This window comes from Podarcis vaucheri (assembly GCF_965113315.1).
Source record: "Podarcis vaucheri genome assembly, chromosome: 5".
Classification (NCBI taxonomy): domain Eukaryota; kingdom Metazoa; phylum Chordata; class Lepidosauria; order Squamata; family Lacertidae; genus Podarcis; species Podarcis vaucheri.
Window position 1 is genome coordinate 83,629,806 of NC_138763.1, and position 24,511 is coordinate 83,654,316.

Below are 24,511 nucleotides of genomic sequence, written 5' to 3' on the forward strand. Positions count from 1 at the left end.
AACATATTATAGCGTTATTACATTAGAGGATGTGTAATAATGCTATATTTATTTTTAGAAATCATTGACTGGTTTGCCATGTATTCTGGCTGCTCTTGACTCCTGTTAGCTTAATTAACGTGCACTGCCTTAAACAAGCCAAGTAAATTTTATGTGCCATGCATTATTTAATCTTGATGAGCTTTCTTCAAAAGAAATAAAATTTGACTACACTCCAAGTACTTTCAGTGCTGGATATTTTACAAAGCAGCAACAGGGTCGCCACATTCAGTATGAAAGGAAACTGGCGATGAAGGAAGTCCAAATGGGACTATCTCCTCTTCAAACCGGGGACTGGTCCATGCCTACATGCTTGCCACTTGAGGATGGCAATATTAAGCGATGGCTTCCATGTCTGAACTGAATTGCACATCTCAGATAAAATACCCCAAAGCACAATCAACTCCATATATACGAGATTTCACTATAATCTAATGAGTTATAGGGGTGTGCAAATGATTGCACACTCTTGTACCAACAAAATTGGTGAGTTAAGGGCAGCTAAACTAAATATATGCAATTGTTGAACAACAATTCCTCAGAGGTGAGTAGTGCCCGGAACACCAACCCATATATTTTTAAGAGTTATTCAATACTTACACTTTCAAAATATTAAGTTGCAAAATACTCTACAAGGTTTGGGACTAACACTGATCTATCCAAGCTTCTGGGAACTCATTATCTAATGGAAAGGTGGATAGTTTATTGGTTGTATTATCTGTGACAGCCTTCCCCAACCTGTTGTTGTTGTTTAGTCGTTTAGTCGTGTCCGACTCTTCGTGACCCCATGGACCAGAGCACGCCAGGCACTTCTGTCCTCCACTGCCTCCTGCAGTTTGATCAAACTCATGCTAGTAGCTTCAAGAACACCATCCAACCATCTCATTCTGTGTCGTCCCCTTCTCCTTGTGCCCTCCATCTTTCCCAACATCAGGGTCTTTTCCAGGGAGTCTTCTCTTCTCATGAGGTGGCCAAAGTATTGGAGCCTCAGCTTCACGATCTGTCCTTCCAGTGAGCACTCAGGGCTGATTTCCTTCAGAATGGAGAGGTTTGATCTTCTTGCAGTCCATGGGACTCTCAAGAGTCTCCTCCAGCACCATAATTCAAAAGCATCAATTCTTCAGCGATCAGCCTTCTTTATGGTCCAGCTCTCACTTCCATACATCACTACTGGGAAAACCATGGCTTTTACTATACGGACCTTTGTTGGCAAGGTGATGTCTCTGCTTTTTAAGTGATGTCTCTCACTTTCCCCAACCTAGTACCCTTCAAATGGCTCCTGGAAAATGCAGCTTGCTAAGGGTGCTGAGATACCCTAAGCCTCCCTCAGAAATGCACTTTCTAAACACAACTTGTTCTCAAGTTGCTGTATATGGTGGTGTTCTCCGCCCCCTATTTTATATTTAAGATAGCCCTACAAGATGGGTTAGGCTGAGAGTTGGTAACTGGTCTATGCTAATCCGGTGTTCTTTAAGGAGTCATGATGATAGAGGAGGTTTTAAACTCAGGTCTTCCTGGTTTAAGTCCAACACACTGTTCACTACAACACACTACAGTTCCACAGGTTTTACATAAGAAAAGAAATTACTATTAAACCAAAGCAGATGTGCCCAGAGAGATAACAAGTTTGTGTAATTGTCCATGTCATATTGGCATATATGATCCTACAACACACAAAAGTCAATGAATAGGTATGAAGAAACGCCATTATTTTACCCACTGCCCATTAGTTCACTCATATTGTTGAAATGAAGGATGGGCTATTATTAACTCTGTTTTTTTGTTTTTTTAAAAATCCCCTTGTCCTCCCAAGTCTATAAACTAAGCACTTGCCAATTTTTCACAGAACATCCCTCCAACGGAACAGCACAGAGATGATACCATTCAATTGTGTTCAGAATTAATGTAGCCTGAAAGCACTGCCTCACAGAGAAGACTGCATGAAATTGAACAGAAGGATTGCTTCATGTTTTATCTTCTTATACAGCATGTTATGCCTTGTGTTTCCTTCCATACAGTAGTTTATGTGGGGCAAGGAGAAAAAAAGTTTTTTTAAAAAAAATGGCTGCTGGTGCATGCATTTCAAATAGGTACGTAATTGCAGTCATGTGGTTCTCAAAGAAATGTGATTAAAAAACAAGAAGTTTTAACTGGTGTAATACAGTGTCTAAGAGTTTGAGGTATAAGCAGGAATTCCCAGGTTCCAATCTTACTTCAGCCATGAGCAAGCTAGGCAAACTACAACCAGTCAGCCTCACAGCCCTGCCTAATATGATAACATCACTGACTAATACTATAGGGAGTACTAAGAAATAAGGAACTCTAATCCAAAAGTAAAGAGTAACAAAAATTTTGGTAGAACCTTAGGTGCTCCCTCCCAGTTAGAGGGACCTTTCCCCCCTCTTATTTTGCTATGCAGGCAGATACACATACCCTTCAACATTTCTTCGATGAAAATAGGGACGTCCTATTTCATCACCATCATAATTTTATTATTTATACCCCACCCATCTGACTGGCTTGGCTTCCAACATATATAGAAACATAATAAAACGTTAAACATTTTTTTAAAAAACCTCTATACAAGACTACCATCGAATGTCTTCTAAAGATTGTATTGTTAGTTATCTCCTTAGCTCGGGGTCACCTTCCAACATTTCTCCAATGAAAATAGGGACGTCCTAAGGAAAAGTGGGACATTCTGGGATCAAATCAGAAACCGGGATGGCTTCTGTAAATCTGGGACTGTCCCTGGAAAATAGGGACACTTGGAGGGTCTGGATACATGGGGCAGTCATATCATCACATTCCAGATAGGCCCACTAACTGAGAAAGAAAGACATTTACCCAGCAACAGTATATGGCAGTTTGAGTGCATCTTGATGGAAGATGCATTGATCCTAAGCAACAAATAAGCAATGATGCACATGTTTGTGAAGTTGTGAGTGTCCTTTACCTCATGTCCTTGGCACCAGAAAAAGAACGCTTTTAAAAGAGTCTCATATACCATTTGAGAGATTGATATAGTTTGTTCTTGGCTATAAACTAGCAATGAACATGGAATGGATTTTCAGAGCTAAATCTGTCATTAGCATAAAAAGTGAGCACTCAAACGGCCTCCTGAGTGCCAACTTGCATACAAAGTCATGTAGAAAAGTTTACTGGCATGGCTCCCTCCGGAGTTAAAATGAAGATGGGCTGAATTTACATGATTCCTGTTTCTAATGTACAGTATTAAAGACTGTGACTGGATGGCTGGTGTACCTGATCAGTTTGTTGTCCAGGTACTAACTGTTGATAGGCAACTTCACCTTTGCAAAGCAGGGCATATGGCCACTCTACTCACCAGCCCAGGAACAGTATAAACTCTGGCCCTCATTCCTCTTGCTGAAAATGGAAAGGAAATCAAGATTCACAACTTTATGAGGACCATGCAGCTATTCAAAATGAATACACATTACAACGTTGCTGAAGCCAAACGGATGCATTAGCAGCACTGAAGTGATCTCCTCAGGATGCAAACCTGGGCAGCATGTATGGAGGACCTGGGCTGCCCAGACAACAAGACCCCCCCTCCCCCGCTTTCTCTAATGTGGTCCAAAGGAAAGCAGAGCAATACATTTGGCACCAACTTGGCTGCAGGAGTTGCCAGAAGGAGGCATGCAAGGCGCCATCCAACCACCTTAGGCATTCCACTCCAGATTTGTGTAGGGTTTACTCCTTAGCCTTTTTGTTCCCCTGAAGATATCCCACAAGGCAGAAGAGATTTAGGATCAGAATTTTCCTTCTTTTAGATTGGCTACCTTTCTAGATTGACAAGCCCCATCAGTAGGAAGACACATGCAAGAGAGGAGTTGTGCTTCGTGCCTCCAGCGATGTCTCAGGCAAATATTCTTTTGCAGCAGTTTAATGACAGCACATGCATTCACCCTTATTTTCCCAATATAGGCATCACCATATGAAGTATTCTTTATTCCCCCACCCTCCCCCCAGCCAGATTGAATATATATTGCAGCATAGGATCATTTTGTGCAACTCTGCCAAAAGCTAAATTAACAGCTCCAAGCGGTGCTTTCTATTAAACAGAGCCATTTATTTTCACCGCATCACAGAGCATGCAGATTTTGCTCTGCTCTTAAGGGAAAGGACCCTGCTTTACAAACGCCTTTAGAAAAGGTCACAGGAAAGACTGTGGTGTGTTTTACGTAGGATATAGGAAGCTGTCCTTCAGAATACATAAAGCGCCTCTGCAAAAGTAAACAGACACGCACGTAATGGGAAAAGGGGATTAATAACGGAGTGGAGAGAACACAGTGAACTTGGATGATCTGATTCTTCACAGCTTATGAAGAAATCTTTAATACCCTGCTGCAAATCTTGCCACAAATGACCGGAATCTGTGGGCTTAAGTGCAGGGATTTGTCTGCTTTGAGTTTGCTTACTGAGATTACATGATAAAAGAAGATAGCAAAGGTCCCAGAGACACTGCTCCCTATAAATACACCCTTAAATATGTACACAAGTTGTTGGCTTTTTGTTTCTTAAGGATATTCTTGCATTAAAAAATAAATACCTACACTTAGCACCAGAGATGTTATCTTACATTTACCCAGTCATGAATGAGAATCACCTTTTATTCCTTTAGCCAGCTTGTATGTTTATCAACTGTTGATCCTGTGGTGCCTCTGTTATGTTTACATGTTTTATTACAAATTTTAAAAAAATTAAAAAGATGATAAAGCCCATAAAACTGCAACTCATACTGTTATAGCAGACATACAAGTTCCAAAAAGTTACACATCATACATATTCAGTAAGTATAACTTCCCTTAACCACATGGATAGTAAATATTGTATTTTAGGACAGCATCAAAACAGCCTTAAATGCATTTGTGCCCATTCTTTAAAAGTTAGCTCATATAGGAGGCAAATGAGACCAAAGGCTTTCAAAAGGCTTTAAAAAATTATTTGCCAGCAGAACGAAGCATTAAGGCCAAGCATGAAACCATTTGTTCACAGTTGCCATTTGAAAGCCATGAAAATAGCAAGGTGTACTCCAAATCAAAATGTTCAGCACGGACTGCATTTTGTTCCTGTAACGAAACACAACTTAGATATTTTCACATGACCATCTGTGCCTGCTGGTCTATGTCAATACTTCTGGGATTTCCTTCATCTCCATCAGTTGCACAGGAGCCAACTCCTAGGGGCCAAGGTCCATTCAGGCTCCCCAATAAAATATTTGAGGGGACTGCCCCCCAAGTTGATGGGCATTGCCACTCAAATGGTGTGGGTGCACCCTGTCATGTGACTGATTATGCGAGGAGGGGCTTACCTGCCCGTCCCCCCAATATTTTATTCAACTTGACGCCCCCTGATCAGTTGTATTAGTAAACCCCAAGAATTTAGTAAATCCTCAGGAAGGTGCCATTGAGGATGGGAATCCATACTGCACAGGGTCTCCCCAGTGCGGCAAGCATACTGATGGATGCATTCAACATTATGCTTGGGTTTAAAATACACACTTCTGCCTCTCCTTTGGCACAAAGTTTGAAAATCACTAAACAGTTGCATCTGTCTTCTTTCATACCACAGGAAAATCTACTAAGGAGGGGGGAGAGAGGTAGAGTAGAACAATAGTGTGAATAGGAAAATGTGTGATTGGGGGAAAGTGAGAGTTGTCACTGGGGGGGGGTGACAGTTTGGGGTTGCCCCTCCTTTCTTAATTATTGCCCTGCATTTCCGGTCCTTTCTCTTGATCTAAAACAGCTCCAGCACCGGCTTTCAATTAATTCAATACTTCCTGGAAGGCTGGAACTAGACCTCCTCAATCCTCACACTTCAATTAGCTCTTTAGAGGAGATACAGCTATGTCATTATTACTATTATCATTATTAATTGCATGTATTTGCTTGGAGCTGCTTAGTACTTCCCATTGGAATACATGCATAGTCCAGAGGTTTTCAATCTTTTTGAGTCCACAACTCCCTTGACCAACTACATTCTTTCTGTGGCACCCCTGTGGGGCTCAGGAGCCCAGTTATGTCATCCCTTGCCTGCAAAGGTAGCAGCCTCTCACCCTTTTTCAAACACACACATACCCTTGTGGGGTGTTCCCTCGGCCTCCTCTCCTCTCCCCTCTCCTTGGGAGTCCTGTGGGCAGCTACTGCTGCACCCGCTGCCCCAAAGAGAGGTGTCTCCTCACACTGCCCCACAGGAACCTGGGACTGTCCATTCCCAACAGCAAGGGCTGGTGGACTAGCTGGATGGGCTCCCTCACCCACTTGCTTGCTTACTCCAAGGATGCCTCAGCTCCTGGCAACCAGCACCCCCTGACCAGCTCCAGAGGCACCTTTCACCAGCGGCTGCTGCAACAAACAGCTGTGCAAGCCTTTGAGAGGCAGAGGCAACAGAGGGCATCAGAGGGAGGGAGGGAGGGAAGGAGAAAGGGATGGAGACCAGTGTTGCCTGTAGCACCACTGACCACCCTTCAAGGCACCCCAGAGTGCCACAGCACACTGGCTGAAAACCACTGGCATAGTCCATAGGTCACATCCACATTGCGCTGGGAATTGTAGCTCTGTGGGGGGTAAACTACAGCGCCCAAGATTCTTTGAGGGGGAGCAATCTGACTGAGGCAAAAGGAGAACTACAAGAGGAGGCCCTCACCAACAAACTACCCCCATTAAAGCAGTGGTCTCCAGAGTTTTGGCGGCTGAGTGCACATTCAGAAATCTGAGAAAAAGCATTGCAGGCAGCACGAAATATCCATTTCACACAAGAAGAATGCAGGATGCTCAGAAGTACTCTCCCCCCAGGCCCCACTCCCACCCCCGAACAAGGCAACCCCCTCCCAAACAAACAAAAAGCCAAACGCTCATATCTGCTATAACTTTTTTTAATCAAACAGGGAGGGTGCAGGGAGGAGAGGTTTATCTGTTTCCTCCCCATCCTACACCAGACGGCAGATTGGGCCGTCTGCACAGTGGGCAGTTCCCCTCCACACACACAAAGGTCATATCTCTGTGTGGGTGGGTCTGGGTGATATCTGTGTTCTGAGGAAGGCTGTGGAGGAGAACTAAGCCTCCTTCTCCCTGATTCCTCATGCTTGTAATGAATAAGAAAAAAAATAGAGATACAGCTCATCAATCAGGCAGTATTCATTAGCTAAGCTGAGAAGCCTGAGGCGTAAAAGAGGTCTCCATGCTTTGCTTACTACTTCATCCCAAAGGAAAGGAAAGGGGGGAGTCCTCTCTTCAGATGTTTTGTGGCAAGATCCTGAGTTTCTGAGCAGATCTCTCCTTAGTCTGCAACATGAAGTTTACCTCAGAGTGGTATGCGTGCAGGCCTGCATGTCTGCGAGACTTTTGTTCCCACACATTTTTTATTTCATTTTTTTTGCAGTTGCACCATAGTGCAACTAATCATTAATAAAAAAATAAAAAATAGGAAGCTCCCAGGAGCAGTTTTGAGAAGTCTTGACATCTTGGCCAGGGAGAGGGTGAAGTGTTGCCAAAAGCATTAATCACCAAGGTTTATTGCTCTATACACGCATACGCACAGAGAGAAAGAGAGAGATGGACCCTGAGCTGCAGATTTCACACTATTAGCCCTGCCCCACAGGCCTGTCCCTAGGTGCAGAGCCCAAGGTGGGCAGCTAGTGGGCTCCCATGGCCCCTATCTACTTCCTTGACTGGCGTAGTTGAGGCGTTTAAGTGTCCACAACACCACCAGGGAGGACAGAGCAGGGACACACATAGCATCCTCAAGACGTGGTGGAGTTGGAACCAGGTTTTAGGGGGCCTTGGCCAATGTGCACTTTGAGGTCCTTACCACACCACTCCCAGCCCCCATTCACCATCCAGCCCCCATTCACCATCCTGGAAAGGAGGTGGAGAGAATGAGTCTCTTTCCGCCACCCCATTCCCACAACCATCTGAAATAAAAAAAGGAATGGTGGTGGGAACCGCCAAGGGAAGAAGACTCAGAACCCGGGGAGTGGTGGTGGGAAGATGAGTGGTAAAAAGGAGCAGAGGGAAAGGACTAGGGGTGGGGAGGTGTCGGAAGCTGAAGGGGCAACAGGGCTTAGTTAGCAGGCAGTGTCTGTAGCAGAGAGAAGTCCAGAATCAGAAGCAGGAGAGGAGGCCAAGAGGCAGAGATGTCTGGCTGGTGAAGAGCCATGGGTGTCTCCCCCTTCTGCTGCAACAAACTCGGCTCCTCACAGGTCTCCCAGAACCAGGAGAGGCATGAAGAGGGGGGGAGGAGAAGTTAGCTTCATGCAGGCACAGTCTCAGTATGCTTAGGAAAAGCCCCGGAGAGGAGGGAACTTAGGCAGCTGTGGGGAGGCAAGGACCTTCAGTCTCATGGGGAAGATGAGTTGCTGTGCTCATTAGGCCTGTGCAGATCCTGTTTTTGCTAATAAAGAGGTAACCTCAACTTGTGAGGTTGTGATTTACTGCCAGCTCATTCCTGTCATCAACCAAGTGGGAGAGGCAGCTCAAGGAGGTCAAAGAGGCTGGCAGGAAGCACCATAGCTGGAGATGGAGCTAAGTTCTCCGTCAGGATTGCCTACTTAAGTCCTGTTGCCAGAATGGGAGAATGAGGAAGGAGAAGTGCCACCAAGGGCCTTATCCATGAAACTCACCTTGGGCCACTCACAGTCTCTCAGTCTAACCGGCCTCACAGGGCTGTTGTGAGGATAACACTGAGAGGGGGAGAATTATGTACCCCACCTTGAACTCCCCAGCAAAACTCTCAGGGAAAGGAGGCGAGCAATTCTACATGGTTGCTCCCTCTTGCTTTGTGCTGAAGAAGGCCTGAAGTGCCTGGGACATCCCTTTCCAGCCCCTTAACTACTGAGCCATCGGGGTTTGAGCTGCCCTCACTCCATTTTCTTCAAAATGTCGCTGTGTGTGGAAACACAGAAGCAGGGAAAGGGTGAAGACAACACTGCCCACATGATTACGTCACATGCATTGTGTGAGAGAGAACATAGCAAGAGGCACACGCTTAAAAACTGCTGTGTCCCACCTGGCCCAAGTGTGGCTGGTAAATTACAATTCTGCTTATAGCAAAATATCATTGATTAGCAGCCCTGAGTCATCCACTCTTTACATACAAGATACAACCCCCACACACTCGGTTCTTCAAAAATGAGTCATTGACAGCCCTATGTTTCCATTTGTATGGTCTTGACACTTGAATAACCAAACAATGGGCCATTTTTGACGAGGAATATTTCAAAGCCTATTCAAAGCTTATGAACAGGTTTATTCCAAGCCTTGATTTCCCCACTTTGGAGCTTGGAGGTGCTGGAAAATAAACAAACATTTAAGCTGTGTGCTACTTGCCTGCAACTTCTTCCTGTATGGTTTGAGCTTCAGATTTTCCCACTAGCAGATAGCAATCAAGCTTTCTTTTGCCATTGTGCCAGTAGTAGCACTGACGATGCCATTTTTGTTTGCTTTAACTGATTCTGTTTAAAATGAAGTGTTTTCAAATTTGATCGAAAGCAAACCAATCCAAAAATTGTAGACACAGGCTGCACACACAATACCTTTAAAGCATATTGGAAACACATTTCCATACATACACCCCCCCCCAAAGAATTCTGGATACTGGAGTTTCTTAAGGGTTGCTGGGAGTTGTATCTCTGTGAGAGGTAAACTACAGCACCCACAATTATGTGAAGGAAAGAATATGCTTAAAAGGTAAAGGTAAAGGTAAAGGGACCCCTGACCATTAGGTCCAGTCGTGGCTGACTCTGGGGTTGCAGTGCTCATCTCGCTTTATTGGCCGAGGGAGCCAGCATACAGCTTCCGGGTCATGTGGCCAGCATGACAAAGCCACTTCTGGCGAACCAGAGCAGCACATAGAAACGCCGTTTTCCTTCCCGCCAGAGCAGTACATATTTATCTACTTGCACTTTGATGTGCCTTCGAACTGCTAGGTTGGCAGGAGCAGGGACCGAGCAACAGGAGCTCACCCCGTCACGGGGATTCGAATTGCCCACCTTCTGATCGGCAAGTCCTAGGCTCTGTGGTTTAACCCACAGCACCACACGCGTCCCTATGCTTAAAAGGTACACGTTACATTTTCAGAACAATTTCCGCCCAAAACGCTTTGATTGCTCTAGCCCTACACTCAACCTCAAAACCATATAACAAGAACATGATAATGAAATACCCTCCAACATTTCTTCAATCAAAGTAGGAAGGTCCTGTTCCATAATTATAATTTAATTATTTATACGCTGCCCATCTGACTGGGTTGCCCCAGCCATTCTGGGCAGCTTCCAACATACAGTGGTACCTCTGGTTACGTACTTAATTCATTCCGGAGGTCCGTTCTTGACCTGAAACTGTTCTTAACCTGAAGCACCACTTTAGCTAATGGGGCCTCCTGCTGCTGCACCGCCGCCACCGCCACGTGATTTCTGTTCTCATCCTGAAGCAAAGTTCTTAACCCGAGGTATTATTTCTGGGTTAGCGGAGTCTGTAACCTGAAGCGTATGTAACCTGAAGCGTATATAACCCGAGGTATCACTGTATATAAAAACATAATAAAAAGTTAAATGTTAAGTTGTGGGTTGACATAGCAGACGACACAGCGATTTCTCCAAAGCAGCTCTTTATTTTGTAAGCTGGAACAGAACTAAGCTGAGGAGCTCAGTCAGCCTGCTTATATAGAACTACAGAACAATTGTAACTGTTGCAATGTTCTAAAACTATCCAGTCACTGAACGTCACTTTTCGATCCTTCATTTGCATACAAAACTATCCAATCACTGAACGTCACTTTTCGATCCTTCATTTGCATAACTATCTACAGTATCCCCCTGCTGGCCCAGGGTGAGATCTTCAGTACATAACCTTAAACATTTAAAAACTTCCATATACAGGAATGCCTTCAGATGACTCAGGGGTTGGATAACTCCATACCCTCCAACATTTCTCCGATGAAAATAGGGACGTCCTAAGGAAAAGCAGGACATTCCAGGGTCAAATCAGAAACCAGAATGGCTTCTGTAAATCTGGGACTGTCCCTGGAAAATAGGGACACTTGGAAGGTCTGTAATGAAGGTTATCGCCAAACTTCTCCCTCATTCCCAAGTATAAAGCCCTTTTGAGTTCCTAAGCTGAAAAATATGTTACATTACACACTTATTGTAAAAGATGCAAATGGACATTGTCTGGTGCGGAGGGAAGCAGCCTATCCTGCTTAACTTTATCCTAAAGTCTGCTGTTACAAATTATTGTTTCCAACTTAGCACAATGTAGTTCATTCTGGAGCACTGTGGGGAAATTAATGGCGGCTAGACCAGGCTGCCTACCATTGCTCAGAGTATTTGTACCCACCATCACCACTTGATAAGCCCCCTAACAGAGGAGAGAGGCCCCCCCCAAGTGCACTGTCAAAGCTGGAGACCTTCCTAAACAGTTGCCAGAGACTGGCCTCTGTTCTCTGGGTCAAACTACTCCATGTCCTGCTTATGACCTTCACGTCCTGCTTATGATCTGGCACTCATCTAGCTAGGCTGCCAATGAAAAAAGAAAGCCACTTTTGGACTCGGCAAGAGAGGCTATTCATATATTTTTGCTGGAGGATTAAGCATGCATGTATTCATTAATCATGAAAGCTGAGAATAGGATTTCCATAGAGAGATGCACTGTATTTCTAAACAACAGGTGGTAGGGATAAAAACCACAGGGGAAAAGCATCATCCACAGGCCCTTCCTGCACGTTTCCAGAAGCACCTGGCCACAGGCTACTGTTGCTCTAATCCAGCACAGAATCACAGAATTGTAGAGCTGGGAGGCACCCCAAGGGTCATCTAGTCCAACCCCCTGCAATAGCATGAATGACATGGCACATTCATGTATCACCACCTGCATTATTCCCCCCTTTTAAATAGCAGACATGAAGCAATGGCAACTACTGAAAAGGGGCATGAGCTATCGCAAATGAAAATACACTGAGGGTGCCCAGGGTTGGCATGGTAGTGAAAAGAGAATATCCCAAAGACAAACTCATATGGATACACATGGGGATAGGGAATGGTACAAGGCTTAACTTGAGCCACAACTTGGTTCCAGAGCCTAGTTTGAAATCTAGAAAGATATTGTTCAGCACTTCTCATTCACTCCCCTCACAAGTACAGGACAAGGTTTTTCTATCTGTCCAACACACACAAACACAAACACGTATATTCTGGGGCAGTTCTGCAACTGTTTTAAAAAATATTTATCATATTTTTGTAAGGCAAAGGAAGAGCAGAGAGCAAGATAAATGCACTAGACCTGTTATGTGCCTAAGCTGGCTGACACTTAAGGAAAAGGATAGGACTCACTTGCCAAGCCAATTTTTGATTTCCTGGTGTGCAGTGTGAACCTGGCTTTGCAGATGAAAGACCTCATGCAATTGCTCAAAATGCTGCAACTGGTACCTTCAACATTAAATTTGGGTGGGTGGGGAATCCCCAGATTGTTGTCTTTTGATTCTTATGGAGAGTCAGCTGGTACGTACGTTTTGCTTAGTTTCAAATACTCCCTTTATTATTTTCTCTCTGACTTTTACTCTGTCTGAGATGGCATTACATATGCCACACTGTTGGTAACAGGTGGTTACTAGACATTTTTTATTGCAGTATGACCTTAAAGTTGGCTTATCTTTCAAGTCAACCAGCTGAACAAATATTCAAGAAAAAAACAAATGGGGTTTTAAGCAGTTAATCCTTTGGCAGCCCTGTTGCCTTTTGTCTCTTTTTGCTACTTGCCTGCAAGGACCACATTTGTCATCAGGCTTGTCAGCGAGCTTTGCCTACTGCGCTAAATTAGATATTGACCGGATGTGCCAGCTTAATAGTATAAACTTGTTGTGAGAACAAAATGAACTCCTCTGCAAAGCAAGGCCATGAACTCGTCTTACCCCAGTTGCCTCACATGGGCCAAGTATAATTAAATAAATGGACATCCCCTCCCCCTCCCCCTTGCAGACTCCTAAGTTAACCTACACGGATAAGGGTTAAAGTGTTCTTATAAAGGGAGGAGGGCTCAGCTAACCAGTAAATGTGATAAGCAGGGCACTGGGTCAAAGAGGTCTCTTCTACGGCATCAGAGTTCATAGTTTAAAAGGATTTTCATGGAGAGAAAAGATGTCTCCTGCTTTCTTACCTAGGTGCCTTTAATACTTCTGTGCAGCTCAGAGCAGTGTCTGTTTGTATTGTTGCAGGGAAAGAGAGCAGTGGCTATAATCCTGGCAGTCTCTTGACTTGAGGAACAGATTGGCCTGATCATTGCACAAATAATATTGGAGTTAATCGCAAACCCTCCAAATGTCCCTATTTTCCAGGGACAGTCCAATATTTACAGAAGCTGTCCCCGTTTCTGATTTGATCCCAGAAAGTCCTGCTTCTCCTTAGGATGTCCCTATTTTTATTGGGGGGGGGTAAGGAGTTATGGGGCCCCCAAGCCAAGGAGATAAGTAACTATACAACCTTTACAAGGCATCTGAAGGCAGCCCTGTATAGGGAAGTCTTTTAATGTTTAATGTTTCATTATGCTTTTATATATGTTGGCAGCTGCCCAGAGTGGCTGGGGCAACCCAGTAAGATGGACAGGGTATAAATAATTACATTATAATTATAATTATTGTTGTTGTTGTTGTCGTCGTCATCATCAAAGAAATGTTAGAGGGTATGTAATAATTTAGGATGCAGAACAAGAGTAGGCTGATTCCAACCAATGGCAGCTACCCTGAATAAAACAGCAAACACCTTGTCCCTGCACTCATTTCTCTCAGCCTAACAGTTATGTGGTTTTAATATTGGGAGAACTGTTTACACCCACAAGCAGGCAAGCAGCTCCACCTTCAGTTAAAACCTGGACATGTTGGCTCCTAACATCAGGACCAGTTCCAGAGGGTGGCAGGCTGGGCAAGACCAGCCAAGGGCCCACTTCTCAGCTGTTCTCTGTTTATACTGTACACATCAGGGGTGGGGAACCAATGGCCCTCCAGATGTTTTTGAATTCCATCTCCCATCAGCCCAGCAAGCCCAGCTAATGGTCAGGTGTAGTCTGAGGTGTAGTCCTTCCACCTCTGGAGGGCCACAGGCTCCCCATCTCTATTTTACATGGAACCTGAAGCCTAACCCAAGCGGTTCTGAGCCAAATTAAGAGAGTTCGCATGTACATGTTGCCTTTTCTAGGTTAGCAACTGCCTGGAGACTCATATGGTCAGCCTGCCCTCTGCAGGAAAAGGCTGCTCTGACTAGGAAGGAGGCAACTCAACCAGAACAGAGTGAAGCATGATACTATGAATAATCATCTAAATAAATCTTATATTGAATGTCAAATATGTCATTGATCACCGATTTAATGGATTTTAACCAATACATGGATTCATTAAATTGGTTCTTGCATTGGCAAAATGCCCAACACAATGTAATAAACAAAAGCTGCCACTCACTATTAGACTACCATCTTTAATACTTTTATCACTCCCTATTACAGTAACAGACCAGAACCAAAATAACTTCAAAACGAACATGCTGCTAACTTTTAACCCTGCTGATTAAAATGTGCACTCGCCAGTCAGTCAACTAAAGCTTTAGTTGACTAATACAATATATTCCTGGTTCAACAGTGATTATCCATGATTTTTAAGTACCTATCCATAGTAATGTACTCCACACAAAATTTTGTCTTTCTATTGCCTTTAGGACAGAAGCTGTTTTTTTTAATTAAAACTAAAAACACTAGTGAGAGTTTTTACACTTGACATTCTTCATATTTCAGTCCCAGAGTCTGTAATTTAAAATCTGAAGGGGTTATGCATCTTGACAATAGACATGCACATTAACAAGAAATATGTACTATTTGCTTTTTCTATTCTATTTTCTCATAACTGCATATCAGTATATGAAATGCTGCCAAATTACAGCATGTGATTTTAAGCTTACAATGTTCTTTTTTAAAAATTGGCCTCTTTTATCCCCCAGCAACTTGATTTACTTAGATTGTGAGGCCCTTTTGCACAGAACAATTTACATTTAGGAAAGAAAACTGCTATAACCTACTTTGAGCCCATGGGATAGAGTCAGAAATAAATCAAATTGCATCAAATTGTGAAATTAAAATTTCCTTGGCGCTATGGACAGTATATTGAGCCCATAGGGCTGAACAACACACAACAGAAGAGATCTTGGGCAGATCTTATGACTTCTTCAACCAGAAGTATCTACAGAGAGAGAGAGAGAGAGAGAGAGAGAGAGAGATTTGGATTGAGGCTGTGGCACTGTTAAATCTTTCACTTCCACCATTTTCGGAGGTAAAAAGACTGCTACAATATGGAATCCTTTCTCTGTCCTCTCCTCGCATCTTTTGCCCCAGTAGCTAGTACCAGTTCGGAGAGAAGGAGATTTACAGTTAGGAAAATATTGGGCAGGGGATGGGGGAGGAATTAGAATCCTTCAACCAATGCTGTAACCTCAATCCAAACTAGAAACTGGAGTTGTAGCTGCTTCTGAGTGACAAATCTCCCTTGTCATGGCTAGTTTGGCTCTCAGAAACCAGCGCAGGATAGACCATTGCAGAACAGGCGAAGAAGAGGGTTCAAGCCACATTTCTTGGAGAGAGAACATGGGTGTTACACAAGAGAGAAACCATGTTTTCATCTGAAATGCTGGACTGCATGTTATGATCTACTGTACTGATTAAATTTACAACCCTAATTTTCAGAAAGAATAGATGAACCGACAATCTGTAGCTTGATTCCAACATGAAATTAAGACTGCTCTAAACCCTGAAGCAGCTTTGTTGCCCCACAGTGTGTCGGGTGACATACTACTGTCAAAGCACAGAAAACGGCTTTATTTCTTTGCAGGGACAATTTCACTTGCCCATAAAATTCACCCGCCTTTTATCAGTGCCATCCGCAAAGATATTGTGGCATCTGTAAGATATCCCCATCTCCAATGTGCATCGTCTTGCCGTCTCCAGAGCCAACAAACTGTCAAATTAGAACCGGCTCCTGACAGCTTTATGACACATAATCTTGTTCACAAAGAAAATGGCCCGAGACCTCTTGCCTGTTACAGCTGCCAGAATGGAAATGTTTTTCATGTCTCTGTGATAAGTTTACATCTCCACAAAGGAGACAATACATCTGCCGTTGCCTTGAACCAATCACAATGCAAAAATTTGATATCAAATACAGTATAAACCAGCTTTCCTCCTTTGTAAGATACCTATTTTATGAGACCAGCAACTAATGACTATTTCACAGAATCACCTGGTTTATTGGAATCCACTGAAAGATCTCTGGTGATCTGCAGGAAATCAGCAAGGGCTTCTGAAGCCCAGTTGTTGAAACAATACAAAACAGCTTTCTTTTGACTTAAACAAGGCTGTTAAAATCAAGAAAGCCAACCAGCAATGGAGTTACATGTGAAAGGACTAATAAACGACCATACTTTTCCATGTATAAGACAAGGTTTTTTTTACTACAAAATAATGTTAAAAAGCGGGGGGGGGGGGGCGGATAGTGCCTAGGAGGGGACTGGTGATTGGTTGTAGCTGTGCGAATGCTGACTACTGTTGGTGAGAGGACAGGCGCTTGTTGGCTTCTGTGACGTGAGCGATTGTCAGCGTCTGTCATTATGGTTAGTGAATTTCTGCATCCCCCTCCCCCCAAAAAAGCTCACCAAACAGCCTTAGACAATTCCCCCCCCAAAAAAAACACACACACAAGCTCAACAACTTTTGGAAATCCTCCCCACAAAAAAGCTCTGGGACATGTTGCCCCATTTTTTTGAGTCCCCCCAAAATAGGGGGCTCTTATACACAGGGGCGTCTTATACAGGGGGAAATACGGTATGTTCAGTACTGGTCCAGGCAGGGGGGGTGGAATCCTAGACTCAGAATATGCTCAAGGATACTTCATTACAGTGGTGCCTCGCAAGACAAAATTAATCCGTTCCGCGAGTCTCTTCGTCTAGCGGTTTTTTCGTCTTGCGAAGCAACCCTATTAGCGTCTTAGCGGATTAGCGCTATTAGCGGTTTAGCGGCTATTAAAGGCTTAGCGGATTAGCGGATAAATGGCTATTAGTGGCTTAGCGGCTTAGAAAAAGGGGGGGAGCGGAAAAAAATCGGAACACTCGCAAGACGTTTTCATCTTGCAAAGCAAGCCCATAGGGAAAATCGTCTTGCAAAGCAGCTCAAAAACGGAAAACCCTTTCGTCTAGCGGGTTTTCCGTCTTGCGAGGCATTCGTCTTGCGGGGCACCACTGTAATTCTACCTGTAGGTCTTTTGCACCTGAAGTTGGTAGATCTTTAGGTTCTAGCAAATCTGACAAGCCTGAAACGCCTGCTTTTAAACATTCTGAAGCATTACAGTATATAAATTAATACTTTTTTACTCCATAATTCATTCTCTCTCCTATTCTTCACCCAAATTGTAAAAGCATGCTAGGAAGAATGTCATTTTAACTCCCCCAGTTCTGCTTTTAGCAGCGTGGGGCACCCAAAGGACAACAGCTGAGGACAGATACTTTTCCCAGAGCTGCATGTTGTTTTTTGGAGGTGTGTGGCTCCCTCTACTGGGCGGCATAGGTAGCAAGAAGTAAACTTGAAAGAATTTGAGGGCTAATTTGGAAGTTCATTTCTTAAATAGCTATCAATGGGAATGTTCTTTATAAAGAAAGAAAGGAAGTTATTGTACCCATACATTTTTCAGGAAGTCACTTTATCAGTACCCAAATGTTTAAAACAACACACTGCTGTTTAATTTTTTGTAATATGTCCAGGGGAGTTAATTGATGAATAGGCACAAAACCCTATATTTACTTACTAAATTAAAATAAGTGGGGGATGTCCTTGTGACTGTCTAAATCAGGGTTTCCAAAACGTGGGTCTCCAGCTATTTTTGGACTACAATTCCCATCATCCCTGACCACTGGTCCAGCTAGCTAGGGATGCTGAGAGTTGTAGTCACTCCAAAAACAGCTAGAGACCTAAGTTTGGGAAACACTGATCTAAATAATATAAATCATGTGTGGGGAACCTTTGGCCCTCCAGATGTTGCTAAACAACAACTCTCATGATTGCTGGGGCTGATGGCAACATCTGGAGGGCCAAAGGTTCCTGACACATGATATAAAAAAATATAAAATTCATTTAACAGCGAACTAAATTCTCGAAGGGTAAAAGGGTAAAGGTAAAAGGACCCCTGACCATTAGGTCCAGTCGTGGCTGACTCTGGGGTTGTGACGCTCATCTCACTTTACTGGCCAAGGGAGCTGGCGTACAGCTTCCGGGTCATGTGGCCAGCATGACTAAGCCGCTTCTGACAAGCCAGAGCAGTGCACAGAAATGCCGTTTACCTTCCCACTGGAGCAGTACCTATTTATCTACTTGCACTTTGACGTGCTTTTGAACTGGAAGGTTGGCAGGAGCAGGGACCGAGCAACGGGAGCTCAACCCGTCATGGGGATATGAACCACCAACCTTCTGATCGGCAAGTCCTAGGCTCTGTGGTTTAACCCACAGCACCACCCGCATCTCAAAGGGTACTGGACTTTATATAGCAAAACAATACTAGGCTTGGGATAATCAGAGTAGCACAAAACAAATGGGGAGGGGAAATCCTAAGGGAAGAACAAAACAACAACAGCAGAAGAATGAGAATTTAACATGCTCAGTGGGCAAATAATGCTGACTGACAGTTCAGGAAAATGAAGAGAAAAGCAAAAAAAAAAGCAGGACACATTTACAGTAAATTCAGACATTTTCACTGCTAAGCAATTGTAACCAGTGCTTTTGTCAAGGGGGTACTCAACGTACATACTACCGGCACCTCTTTTTTGTTGTTGTTAAAAAGTGTGGCACTTACTGTAACAACTTCACAGTGAGTACGAACCTACCGGTATTTCTGTAGGAAAAAAGCACTGACCCTAACCCTATTCCATACTCCTTTTTTCAGACCTCAAGTGTAGCGATTTCCCCTCTCTTAAATCACTATTGCCACCCAGCCCATGGGTATTGGGCCTTTAATTAGAAGCCGCCTCCTTCTATTTAAAATGGCCATAACAATATGGATAAATTGCCCCTCAATTTGCCTTTAATTAGTTCCTGTTCTCAGTTTTCACAGGTGCAAATTGGCAATTTAGTATCATACATTAACACAACCACTGCATATTTCCATTGCATACCTAAAGTTTAAAGCCAGTTTAATCTGCCATGGTTTATCTGTCCCGCTGCCCACTAAGATATCCCTTGAATTGCAGATCTGTATTATTCTCTGCATGTTCCTTTTATTTTTCCTGCTTGTACTTTTCCATGTTTTTTGAAAATCAGTAAAATATATTTTAAAAGGAGGAAATTCTACTGACTTCACTGGGACTTATTTTCAGGTAAGTGGGGTTAGGATTGCAGTCTATGTTGTGACCCTAATTAAAAGCATAAGGGATTACATATTTTAAGAAACAGCATCATTATTAGTTGCTCCTGCTGTCAACAAGGATACATTCAATCCACCACCCCTGTGGTTATTTCGCCACCAATAACTCTTGACTTTAGCCCATCAGAATGGCACCATGAAACATTTCTGCAGGTATAACCTTGCCCTTAAATTAAGGACTTAAGTTTTCTTTTTATGCAATCAAATCAACTACGCTGAACTTTGCATTAGTATGTTTAAATGGTTTTGCAAATTTTCCTGTATGCTGCTTCCAATCACAAATCACCATATTTTGGCTTAACAGAATTTAGAGAGGTTTTTCAACCAGTGATGAGTCACTACCTGGACACACACTGAAGCCTTCTCAAGGCTGGTTTGTTACTCCCAAATCTCTTAGGAAAGATACATTATCTTACTTCCTCAATGGGGGTGGAATCACCTGGTTTTAGTTCTTACGTTTCTAATCCTGTGAATGATAGGAACATTGGTAACTTTCTGCAATCACTTCCAAAATTATGGGTTTGGAAAGAAAGATTGTCCTGCAGCGGGAAAATGACAACTGCATCTGTCAGTGACAAAATTCTGGAAACGGATTGCCTTGTGGTACTTTAGTGTATCTTGCCTTGCATTACAAGAACTCTCCGATGAGGAGAGAGAGTGCCAGATGAAGAACGAGCAAGGGGTGGCAAAGTCAGGGCAACATCCAGCACTGACATTATGTTCCTCTTCAGTAAATCTAGTTTGACGGACAGAACCCAGGAGATGCTAACAAGGGCCAACTGTAGCAAAGGCAATGGTGCCTCACCTGCTCTGAGCCATGCTTGGCTGACAATCAGCAAAGCACAAGAGAGGTGTGGACTCATGCCCTGTACTGTTAGGTTGTTGTGTTTGATGTCCCTAAAAGTGATCTCAGCTACAGCTGATCAACCTGCAATGCAGAGGGTTTGGCTCACAATCTGCCATTAAGCACCAACAAAACACTCTATAAATTCTAATGCAACCCAAAGTCAGCATGCCAAGATAATGGAACAGAAATCTAACCAAAAATAACTGCCTTTGATAATTCATTTGAAATTGTTAGCTGCCTTAGACTCATAATGAAACACAGGACATGAATTTATTACAGGACATGAATAAAACAACTTGAAACAAGCTCTTGGAAGCTCAATAGGCCCAGATGAACTTTTCACTGAAATACACTTCAATTTAAACTCTTATCGGTAAACATATTTGTAACACATCAGTCCCTTCCCTATGTAAAGGGATTTAACAATGTTTTGGATACTTACGGATGTAACCATTCTCAGGGTCTTTCTCCACACTTAACGTACAAGAGACTTCAGTTGTATTCTTGATGGGCTTGACAGTTAGCAAGTACCGGCCTTGTTCTCCATATAAAGCTCTCCAACTGAACGAAAATGCATAAGAACAAATCAGAAAGAATAAATGGGGAGCAACTGTTATTCAGAGGCATACACTGCCTTTAATGGTGGAGGTTGAACATAGCCATGATGGCTAGAGGCCATGGATGGATAGCCTTTTTCCTAAACTAAAAAGGCCCAAATCTTGAAGCACTTCCATAAAGGAGAGTTGCTCCAGCACCTTTTTTTTGGTTGCCCCCTTCTGCACCTTTTCCAGCTTTACAATAACCTTTGTGAGGTGTAGGCCTCAACAGTTGATATCCCAGATAATATCTGGGAAATACAATTTGATGAGGGCCCACTGTAACACACCTTATTGAAACTGTATTCCCAAAGGGACAAATTGTAGCCTTAAAACATATACATATATACAATTTAAAATATTTTGAAACCAATGACATTTCAGTGATACATCTGCTGGCTCTTTTACTTCTTACATATTTCTCCTGAAAAACCAGAAACACAATACTGTGGAAACAGGACACACAAATGTATATTTTCTTATCTTAAACTATTTTTGCAGGCTTAACTTCAAGCATCAAAGAGCTCCATCAGATGTACCCCAAGTACATTTCTGTTGGCTTAAAAAAAAAATTAAATGCATGTATAAAGAGAGAGAAAATTCAAATCTACCTTACAGATTAGTGAAAATAGAATGGTGTGCAGCAAAGAGAGAAGAAAGCCAAAGACAAATGGATCAAAATTAATATAATTCACTAAAATATGAGAATAGCAGAAAGGACAGGAAATGCATTTTCTTGCTTATCAAGGGGGAAGTCAAGTACATGAAAGGACAAACTTGAGGGAACATAAAAAATCTGACGGCGACGCAAATTTGGAGCTGATGTCAGGCAGCACATTTTAAATTAGGAACCATCTGCCAGCCGCTACACTCACAGCACTGAAGTTCAACCAAAGAACAGCCAAAGGGTACGGGGAGGGCAGTGGTTTTCAGATGAGGGTGAGGGAGATTCAGCTTCTCCCTCGGTACTACTGTCCCATTTTAAGACAGCATCAGTAAATCATCCCAGTTCATTCAAGCAAGGGGGGGGAGGAAGAAGGTGGAGGGATAAAAGTCCTATTATGCAATGCCAGAGGTCACGATACCAGTATCAATCTTCATTTTTCACACTAGGGTCAGCTTCCATTTTTCATTCCATCCTTTGACACTGGACTGACCCCCTGATACTGCTGACTATAGTACTGATTATAGAAGACCATGATAGTTATTGGGACTCTGCCATATTCAAGCAGAAAGGGGCAACCAGACTGAATCCCAAATCCTATGGCTTTAGCCCCAGAATTTATTCTTCAGATTGTAGCCAAAGTTGGTTCCATTCACAGTAGGCCCAGTGAAAGGAGGAGTTGGGAAAGGAGGCTGCAACTAAATCCTGTCAATCCCTATTCACAGCTTTTGCTTAGCTCTAAGGAGTACCAAGTCCTTGATGCTGCAAAATCTTCCAGAGAGATAGCTATGTTAGTTTTGTAGCACTTTTAAAAGGCTAACCAATTTATTATTTGTTACTGCAAAAGTATTATACTGCAGACACTCTACCCTAGTTGTCTTTCATTTCTCAATCTAAATTTGGCACGACTGATTACTATGAAAAGATATACCGTATTTTTCCATGTTTAAGACACCCCCATGTATAAGACGGCCTCAAATGTATTTTTTGAGCCCCAAATTAAGAAATAATTAATTGCAACATTCCGTGTATAAGACAACCCTCAATTTTCAACTTTTAAAAAAAAATATTGGGGGGGGGAATATAGTCTTATACACGGAAAAATACAGTATATGGTAATGCGATCAGTTCTGACAGGACTTTTGCTTTAAAATTGTTCCCTGGGCTGAGGAAAGGATTTTACCATTGATTTTGGAGATGATATGTTGCTCTTAAATTCACGTGATCCCTGGAAAGAATAAGCTAATGCTTCTACAGACCATTTCAAAATTACCTTCTTGAGCAAGGTTTTGAACCATGAAGCCCAAATTCACTCTCTTGAACAGAGAGTAAACTCCAAGACATCAACACACTTGTTTTGGAACTTTGGCACTGAGTCTTGCAAATGTTTTAGCCTTTGTATTTCTGTTTGTCTATATTGTGTATAAGCAGATTTCTGATCTCTCTCTCTCTCTCTCTCTCTCTCTCTCTCTCTCTCTGATATATTAATTACCATATTTTTCGCACCATAGGGCGCACCGGACCATAGGGCGCACCCAGTTTTTAGGGGGGGAAATCCAGAAAAAAATCTTTCCCCCCCCCCAGCCCCAAAGAGCAGCGTACAGGGTGCGCACAACCTCTCCCTGCCGGAGGGGTTGCGCGCAGCTATGGAGCAAGCCAAGTTTTGGCTTCCCCTTTAGCCCCATGCAGCCTCTCCTTGCCGGGAGACGCTGCGCAGGGCTAAAGAAGCCATAGCCCCGTGCAGCCTCTCCTTGCGGAGGGGCTGCGCGCAGCTATGGAAGAAGGCAAGGCAGCGAGCGGGATGGATCCCGCTCGCTGTTTTGCCTTCCCCTTTAGCCCCGCGCAGCGTCTCCGCAAGGAGAGGCTGCACGGGGCTATGGGAGAAGGCAAGGCAGCGAGCGGGATGGATCCCGCTCGCTGTTCTGCCTTCCCCTTTAGCCCCGCGCAGCGTCTCCGCAAGGAGAGGCTGCACGGGGCTATGGGAGAAGGCAAGGCAGCGAGCGGGATGGATCCCGCTCGCTGTTTTGCCTTCCCCTTTAGCCCCGCGCAGCGTCTCCTTGCGGAGAGGCTGCACGGGGCTATGGGAGAAGGCAAGGCAGCGAGCGGGATGGATCCTGCTCGCTGTTCTGCCTTCCCCTTTAGCCCCGCGCAGCGTCTCCTTGCGGAGAGGCTGCACGGGGCTATGGGAGAAGGCAAGGCAGCGAGCGGGATGGATCCCGCTCGCTGTTCTGCCTTCCCCTTTAGCCCCGCACAGCGTCTCCGCAAGGAGAGGCTGCACGGGGCTATGGGAGAAGGCAAGGCAGCGAGCGGGATGGATCCCGCTCGCTGTTCTGCCTTCCCCTTTAGCCCCGCGCAGCGTCTCTGCAAGGAGAGGCTGCACGGGGCTATGGGAGAAGGCAAGGCAGCGAGCGGGATGGATCCTGCTCGCTGTTTTGCCTTCCCCTTTAGCCCCGCGCAGCGTCTCCTTGCGGAGGGGCTGCGCGCAGCTATGGGAGAAGGCAAGGCAGCGAGCGGGATGGATCCCGCTCGCTGTTTTGCCTTCCCCTTTAGCCCCGCGCAGTGTCTCCTTGCCGGGAGACGCTGCGCAGGGCTTTCCTGGCTTTTCTGGGAAGTGGGGGAATTCCCCCACCTCCCGCAAAACCGGCAGAAGCCGCGCACACTTTAAAAGGGCTGCACGGCTTCTCCTGGCTTTCCTGGGAGGGGGGAGAAGGGACTGATGCGGCCAGTCAGTCCCTTCTCCCTCCTGTGGAAAAGCCCGCAAGAGCGCACGGAGCTTGTGTGCGGCTCTTGGGGGCTTTTCCCGTCTGCGTCCCCCCCTGCATTCGCTCCATAGGACGCACACACATTTTCCCTTGCTTTTTAGGAGGGAAAAAGTGCGTCCTATGGTGCGAAAAATACGGTAAAACACTA

General features: G+C 44.1%; 1 protein-coding gene across 4 annotated transcripts in view; it reads right to left on the minus strand.

Annotated features, from left to right (window-relative positions):
* Positions 1 to 24,511, minus strand: part of LOC309532253 (heparan-alpha-glucosaminide N-acetyltransferase-like) — a 201,900-nt gene that overhangs the window by 170,419 nt on the left and 6,970 nt on the right. For all 4 annotated transcript variants that reach the window (XM_082222432.1, XM_082222431.1, XM_082222433.1 and 1 more), the window contains one exon: positions 20,784 to 20,902. In XM_082222432.1, coding sequence (XP_082078558.1) covers positions 20,784 to 20,902 — 119 coding nt within the window. The remainder of the gene's footprint in view (positions 1 to 20,783; positions 20,903 to 24,511) is intronic.